General features: G+C 34.6%; 1 protein-coding gene across 13 annotated transcripts in view; it reads left to right on the top strand.

Moving 5' to 3' along the window:
• LOC125678530 (DENN domain-containing protein 1B-like) overlaps positions 1-8,877 on the top strand; it is a 39,114-nt gene that overhangs the window by 19,331 nt on the left and 10,906 nt on the right. For 4 of the 13 annotated variants that reach the window (XM_056155250.1, XM_048917061.2, XM_048917062.2 and 1 more), the window contains 3 exons: positions 2,878-2,964; positions 4,290-4,360; positions 4,840-5,011. In XM_056155250.1, coding sequence (XP_056011225.1) covers positions 2,878-2,964; positions 4,290-4,360; positions 4,840-5,011 — 330 coding nt within the window. The remainder of the gene's footprint in view (positions 1-2,877; positions 2,965-4,289; positions 4,361-4,839; positions 5,012-8,877) is intronic. The other 9 variants (XM_056155256.1, XM_056155254.1, XM_056155255.1 and 6 more) reach the window with 3 other exon arrangements.

Genomic DNA, 8,877 nt, shown 5'->3' with positions numbered 1-8,877 from the left:
TAGTATACGCATTTCATTGTGGAATACTTCAACACTCACAAATAAGAATTACCATGTTACTTTGTGTAAATAACAACTCCTCGAAATTTCCATGTTACTGAACCTTATGTTAAGCAACTGTAGATTTTTTACACTGCACCTGTTAAATACTTGCATGTTTATAAAGACATATAGCATTATATTTACATTCACTATGTTGTTTTTTTACCCTTCATGTTGTTTATAGCAATATTGAAATCAAAGGCTATTTTCTCATGTACTTTCATATTTGCATCGGAATTTAAAAAAAATATTGCAACTAGGACGTCACTATTAAAACGCGGTATTTTCAGCGTTATTGATTGTGACATCATAGTAGAATCTGTCGAAGAGTGATGCTTATTTTTCAAATGCTGAATAAGAAATCAAAGTTCCATCAACATAACATTGTATGTAACAAGGAAAACACAACAGAAAATATAAATACACGTATAAGAAATGTCTTTCTGTTTTTAAAAGTTATAAGTATACGATTGAGGTGATATACATTTTATTTTAGATATATTGAAGTTCAGGAAAGTGACCTGAATATTCAAAGTTCAATCTAACCGATGTTGAACTATATAAATAATGTTACTGGGGTTCTATTCCTATTTCAGTATAACAGATTGTTCAATATAAGTGACTTCAATATAACAGATAGTTCAATATAAGTGACTTCAATATAACATATAGTTCAATATAAGTGACTTCAATACAACAGATAGTTCAATATAAGTGACTTCAATACAACAGATAGTTCAATATAAGTGACTTCAATATAACATATAGTTCAATATAAGTGACTTCAATATAACATATAGTTCAATATAAGTGACTTCAATATAACATATAGTTCAATATAAGTGACTTCAATACAACAGATAGTTCAATATAAGTGACTTCAATACAACAGATAGTTCAATATAAGTGACTTCAATACCACATATAGTTCAATACAAGTGACTTCAATACCACATATAGTTCAATATAAGTGACTTCAATACCACAGATAGTTCAATATTAGTGACATCAATACCACAGATGGTTCAATATAAGTGACTTCAATACCACAGATAGTTCAATATAAGTGACTTCAATACAACAGATAGTTCAATATAAGTGACTTCAATATAACAGATAGTTCAATATAAGTGACTTCAATATAACAGATAGTTCAGTATAAGTGACTTCAATATAACAGATAGTTCAGTATAAGTGACTTCAATACAACAGATAGTTCAATATAAGTGACTTCAATATAAGTGGAGTAAACTGTACCTTGCGCCTCTTCACACTGGCTTTCACAGAGTGCTAATGTACTCCATTCAGAATGCTGATGTGAAGAGATCTTATATACAGTCAAACCTCATTATCTCAAACTCTATGGGACTTAGAAAAACTTCAAGATATCCAAGGATTCGAGATATTTAGGTTAAGATGCATAAAGTTGGGACTTCCAACTCACTTCAACATGTCCATGGTATTAGAGATATCAATATTCAACATGTCCATGGTATTAGAGATATCAATATTCAACATGTCCATGGTATTAGAGATTTCAATATTCAACATGTCCATGGTATTTGAGATATCAATATTCAACATGTCCATGGTATTAGAGATTTCAATATTCAACATGTCCATGGTATTTGAGATATCAATATTCAACATGTCCATGGTATTAGAGATATCAATATTCAACATGTCCATGGTATTAGAGATATCAATATTCAACATGTCCATGGTATTAGAGATATCAATATTCAACATGTCCATGGTATTAGAGATATCAATATTCAACATGTCCATGGTATTTGAGATATCAATATTCAACATGTCCATGGTATTAGAGATATCAATATTCAACATGTCCATGGTATTTGAGATATCAATATTCCAGATACCGGAGTTCAACTGTACTTTCAAAAACTGAAAGACATTTCTTAAAAAAACATGGTTGTTTAAAAAGGTAAATTGTCTCAGGTGGTGTGGGTAGTGATGTTATTTTTAGAGTCAATACTGTAATGTTGGTGTAATAAACGTCATTGTTGATGTCTGTTATCATTAGCATGAGAAATCTTATGTACACGCAGGTCTTAGTGCATGTGTATTTAAATTGCTACATCAGCAAGTCAAAATGTGAATGTCAAAGTGAGGGCAGTTCCCAGATATTATTTGTACAATTAACAATATTTATGTTGTGTAACCCATGCAAGGTCCGTAACCAAAGATGTCAGAGGTCTTCCCCCTCCCAATTTGGAAAGTGTTTTAAATAGCACTATCAAAATACTGGCTTAAAAACAGTATTTATTAAACCCTGTTTCATTACCAGTAGCTTTTTAACTTTTCATGTATATTTCCTCCCTTTATCCGTAGGATTTAAACTCAATGTCATGTAAGATATGGGAATAAACCTTTGACAGAAATTGGGAAATCCTAGGTATTGCCCCCCCCCCCCTCCCCTCCCCCCCCCCCCCCCCCCCACACACACACCACATACATAGTACCCTCTGAATAACCATGGTTACGGGCCTACATACCTACATGTATATGTGCTGTAATTTATGTTATGTTGTATTCCTTGTTTCCTAGTACATGCTTGTATTGTGTGATCAGTTCAGCATAGTTATATATACACAGTATACACACATGCTCATACACAATTTGTCTACTTCACACTTCCAAATTCCAGTGAAATTCTCCGAGTTTGTTGGTGGTTGATCCCAGTAGTATACCATTTGGAAATCTTTGCTACACTTTGTCATCATAGTAAAATTTGTAGACTTTAAAAGCAGCCTTTTTCTATTTTACAATTGGATTCCTTGTAGCAGCCCCTTGAAAGTTTATGTGTTTCAGAGTGAAGACAAAATGTCACGTTCGCCTGCAATAAATCGCCATCGGCCGAACACCATCAATCTAGGACAAGATCTGCGAGCCCAGAGAGTAAGTGGGGGTGTCCTTTCTAATCCACAGATACGCAACTGTGCATAGACAAACATGGGCTTAATAAAAATTGCTTTTAGTGAATGTACTGTCTTCTGCACAGGTTGTTACATACATCCATACATGATCAACTTAAACTCAGATTTAAAAGCAATCTATTTGTATATGAAAACAGTAGAAAAAGGAAATGTGATGCGGTTAGAAATGGCAGCCGTTTGTCAGATATCTGGATGAATTGAAAAAAAAATATGTAAAATTGAGCCATGTTTATCAACATGTAATGTCTATGTACTCGGACAAGACAAATTTAAACTCTCTAAATAAAAGAGATGATACGCATCGTGTTTACTATGAAATTTTTACACATTTTCTATGAATTAAAACAACAACAAATAATAAGAACCAAACTGTTCCAAATTTTTTTGTTCTCTTTTCTTTTTTAACTTGGTAGCTGTTTTTTTTTAAAGTTTATTGCTACATAGTTTTTGACACCTGCTTGTTTTTACTATTCAGTCATTTCATGGCAGAAACTTTAATAATCTTCCTTCATACAATTTTTGCTCAGGTCTTTTTTAAGGTCATATGTGATGTTTCTCATTAATATGCAATTTTTGGTGACATTTTGTGTGTAAATCACTTGCATCCTATCATGTTTCTGCAAAAAAAGTTTGAGTTATATTACCAGGTCTGTTTTAGAGTTAGGAAATGTTGATAGTTCCTGGTTGTGGCAAAGTAAATCAAGTTTGTATACAAGGACATTACTAAGTTATTGTGCAAAACATAACAAAGAAGGGGAGACAAATCTTTGGGTAATTTGGAGATTGAACTGGGGCCCCTGCATTACTTGTTGGGACATAATCTGACCACTGAGCTATCCAGGCCAATTAATATACCCCCGGTACAATGTTACAATATGAAATCTGAATCTATTTCAGAAATCATACATGAACTCTTCATATCAAGGAGATAAAAGTAAAGCTTTAGAAATAGATAGCAGAAACGTTGTGTATGACCTTACTCTGAAAAATAATAAAAATTGAAATATTCAAAATGTTGACCATTCTTCATGTTTTTGTACACAATTCTCTTTTTAACTCAGGCATGAAGAAAAATATGAATTAAAATCCAATTAAAATGCTGCATGAATTGAATGATATAGTACACTGCATGGCTGTTATGAACATACTTATGGCATGATTTTATGAATTTATTTATGTATTTGCAAAATTGGTATTGGTACAGGAATTGGACTCAAAGATTGCACAATGCACAGATGATCTCAATGTAGTTGTATTGATTATTTTTTTATGTTCGTACTTTAACAGCCCATGCGGCCGGCAAAATCTCCAGACACCCAGTCTGTGAAGTCACTGAAGGTGTACAGTACTCAACAAAGGTATGACCAGAAGAAGACATAATAAAGAACACTAACTCTTGTGATCAAGCTACTATGCCACTTAAGTTTTTCAGCTTACAAAACAATATTTGTCATGTTTACATTCCATTTCAGCAATTTTAAAAAGAGTGAAGTATTAGCTTCTATATGCGTATTATTTCTGTGTGTTAAGTTAGGATTGTAATAATGCCCTTGCATTGAAGATAGAGAGCAAATGTCTATATTATTTGTCTGTATAAAATCTGAATATCACAGAGACGTGGTGAATTGAAAGGTCAGATCAATATTCAAGGTCAAGATGAAGGTCATAATTTTCACCATAGCCACTGTTGAGGCATATTGGTCATACATTCTAATTTGACCTTGAACTGGTCCAAATGACCTGACTAAATCAAAGGAATGAATGGAGATTGAACACTAGTGTTTACTTGCTTTATCAACTGTACAAACCAGAAAACTACATACATTCCTGTTTTCAGAGTCAGTAAGTACCAGATCATTGAAGAGAAGGAGAGAACACACGACGACTCGGGAATGGACGTACCATACAGTCGAGTTAGTATCAATCTTCTGGGTGACCCTGATATCCAGAATGCCCTGAATAAATCGGCCAGTGCTGAAGACCTTATCTCCCCTCGAGGGTTTTCCTTGGTATGTCTGGTTATAGTGGCCACGCATGGCATCCTCTGCACCTGTTATCACCGGAGTCAGTCTGTATCAAGCCTCATCATATCATACCTGCACACCTGCTAAAGTTGCATGTTGTTTATTCATTCATTACTACTTCTAGTTTTTGTTAATTACATTGGGTTTAGATTTTAGGTGGGATGGTTGAATACTGTTACGTATTGTGTAGAATGTATATTTGAGAACTTGTGTAAGCCCTATTTTGGAAGAGAAATATTCCTTTTTTAAAGAAAATAAACAACACCTTTAGTCCTATATTTTATGTACATGTACATAAAAAATGGAAGTATTTGACAAAAAAAAAATGGGTGCACAGGCTTTTAAATCAAGGTCAAATTTTTAAGAATTAGGTGCAAATTATTTACATTTGTAAATTGTTGAATAAGCATCTGTGGTAAACAAAAGCTGACAAGTAGATTTCACATACATGTACTGGTGCACCAAATTAATGGACTCAAAAGAAATTTATTAACCTATAAAGGACATCAAATACCCCAAAAAACTGTTACATTGTTTGTTGAAAAAAGTACTAGTATTTTAGAATCTCAAGATAAAAAAAAAAAAAAAATCCCCCAATTCTGACCAGAATTCACTATTCACAGCTTAGTAGAAGTTTGGCTTATTTTGACCTGTTTCAAAGCAGAAAAAAAGAGTGTAATGCCTTTATTTAGGTACTTTACATTTATATCCATGCTTGTGTCCTTCACAAGAGCATACTTTATTTCACTATCCATCAATGTGTGGATAGGGATGGTGCTTCTTGCTTTTTGTTTCAATATTCTATTGTTATTTATGGCCTTGAATGGAATGTGTGGGATCACTGAGCTGGTATACTATATATATAAAAGTAAGCATTACTGAGCATGTGTATTGGGCTCTGGCTGGTGTACTATATAGATGTGTAAGCATTACTTGGCATATGTATTGAAAGTGCACATAATGCATAAAAAGAATCATAGACTAGTCCTTTGTTACATACATGTATATACTTCACACAATTATCTGTTGTAATGTGTCCTCTTCATTACATACATGACAATGTATGATGGAATTGAATTACAAAATCTTAAAAAACATACCATGTTATCACATTATAACTTCACACACACAAACCATGTTATCACATCACAAACCTTCACACACATACCATGTTATCACATCACAAACCTTCACACACATACCATGTTATCACACAAACCTTCACACACATACCATTTTATCACACAAACCTTTACACACATACCATGTTATCACATCACAAACCTTCACACACATACCATGTTATCACATCACAAACCTTCACACACATACCATGTTATTACATCACAAACCTTCACACACATACCATGTTGTCACACAAACCTTCACACACATACCATGTTATCACACAAACCTTCACATACATACCATGTTATCACACAAACCTTCACACACATACCATGTTATCACATCACAAACCTTCACACACATACCATGTTATCACATCACAAACCTTCACACACATACCATGTTATCACATTACAAACCTTCACACACATACCATGTTATCACATTATAACTTCACACACACATACCATATTATCACATCACAAACCTTCACACACATACCATGTTATCACACACATACCATGTTATCACATCACAAACCTTCACACACATACCATGTTATCACAGTACACACCTTCACACACATACCATGTTATCACATCACAAACCTTCACACACATACCATGTTATCACACAAACCTTCACACACATACCATGTTATCACAGTACACACCTTCACACACATACCATGTTATCACATCACAAACCTTCACACACATACCATGTTATCACACACACCTTCACACACATACCATGTTATCACATCACACACCTTCACACACATACCATGTTATCACATCATAAACCTTCACACACAAACCATGTTGTGACACAAACCTTCACACGCAAACCATGTTATCACATCACACACCTTCACACACATACCATGTTATCACATCATAAACCTTCACACACAAACCATGTTGTGACACAAACCTTCACACACAAACCATGTTGTGACACAAACCTTCACACACAAACCATGTTGTGACACAAACCTTCACACACAAACCATGTTGTGACACAAACCTTCACACAAATACCATGTTATCACACAAATCTTCACACACATACCATGTTATCACATCAGAAACCTTCACACACATACCATGTTATTACATCACACACCTTCACACACATACCATGTTGTCACACAAACCTTCACACACATACCATGTTATCACATTACAAACCTTTACACACATACCATATTATCACATCACAAACCTTCACACACATACCATGTTATCACATCACAAACCTTCACACACACACCATGTTATCACATTACAAACCTTTACACACATACCATGTTATCACATCACACACCTTCACACACATACCATGTTATCACATCACAAACCTTCACACACACACCATGTTATCACATCACAAACCTTCACACACACACCATGTTATCACATCACAAACCTTCACACACACACCATGTTATCACATCATACACCTTCACACACACACACCATGTTATCACATCACAAACCTTCACACACATACCATGTTATCACATCACACACCTTCACACACATACCATGTTATCACATCACACACCTTCACACACATACCATGTTATCACATTACAAACCTTCACACACACACACCATGTTATCACATCACACACCTTCACACACATACCATGTTATCACATCACACACCTTCACACACATACCATGTTATCACATCATACACCTTCACACACATACCATGTTATCACATTACAAACCTTTACACACATACCATGTTATCACATCATACACCTTCACACACACACCATGTTATCACATCACAAACCTTCACACACATACCATGTTATCACATCACACACCTTCACACACATACCATGTTATCACATTACACACCTTCACACACATACCATGTTATCACATTACAAACCTTTACACACACACCATGTTATCACATCACACACCTTCACATACATATGATGTTGTCACATTATAAATCTTCACACACATACAATATAATTGTTTTACAAACCTTAAGACACACACACACACAATGTAATCGCACCATCCTTTAGAGTAGAATGTATGCCACTATACCAGGGTTTTTACTTGACATACCTGTGGGGAAACTTTTTTACTTGACATACCTGTGAGGAACTTTTATTACTCGACATACCTGTGGGGGATCTTTTTTTTTACTCGTCATACCTGTGGGGGATCTTTTTTTTTTAATCGGCATACCTGTGGGGGAACTATTATATCAGTGAAACTAAAATTATTTCCAATTACATGTACAACAACTGAGTTTTAGGGTTCATTTCAGTTACTGGAGCTGGAGTCATAAGCAGGCATTTCTAATGGAAGTCTGTTGTCTGCTTTTTAGAATGTTTTTTTTTGTATAAGAATTCAAGAATATATAAGAATGTACGTAATATTTTGACAAATTGAGATCTATAAAGACTGTCATTGTATGTTCATATGTAAAACTGTGTCATGAACTCTCCTTGCTGATGGGGGGAGGGGTAAACTACAGTGAAACATGATTATAATGAATACAGTGAAACTTCTCTAAACCGGCCGGCTCTCGGACCGGAAAAAACGGCCGGTTTAGAGGGATGGCCGGTATACCGAGAATTTAGCAATTATACTATTAGACGTTTTATCTCAATATTGTCAAAGTAGGTACTGTTCACTTTGATCTGGTGATCCATGATCAATTATCGGTGGAGATTAAATTAGTCC

The sequence above is a fragment of the Ostrea edulis genome, chromosome 2, assembly GCF_947568905.1.
Source record: "Ostrea edulis chromosome 2, xbOstEdul1.1, whole genome shotgun sequence".
Lineage (NCBI taxonomy): Eukaryota > Metazoa > Mollusca > Bivalvia > Ostreida > Ostreidae > Ostrea > Ostrea edulis.
This window is presented reverse-complemented; position numbering and strand designations above follow the sequence as displayed.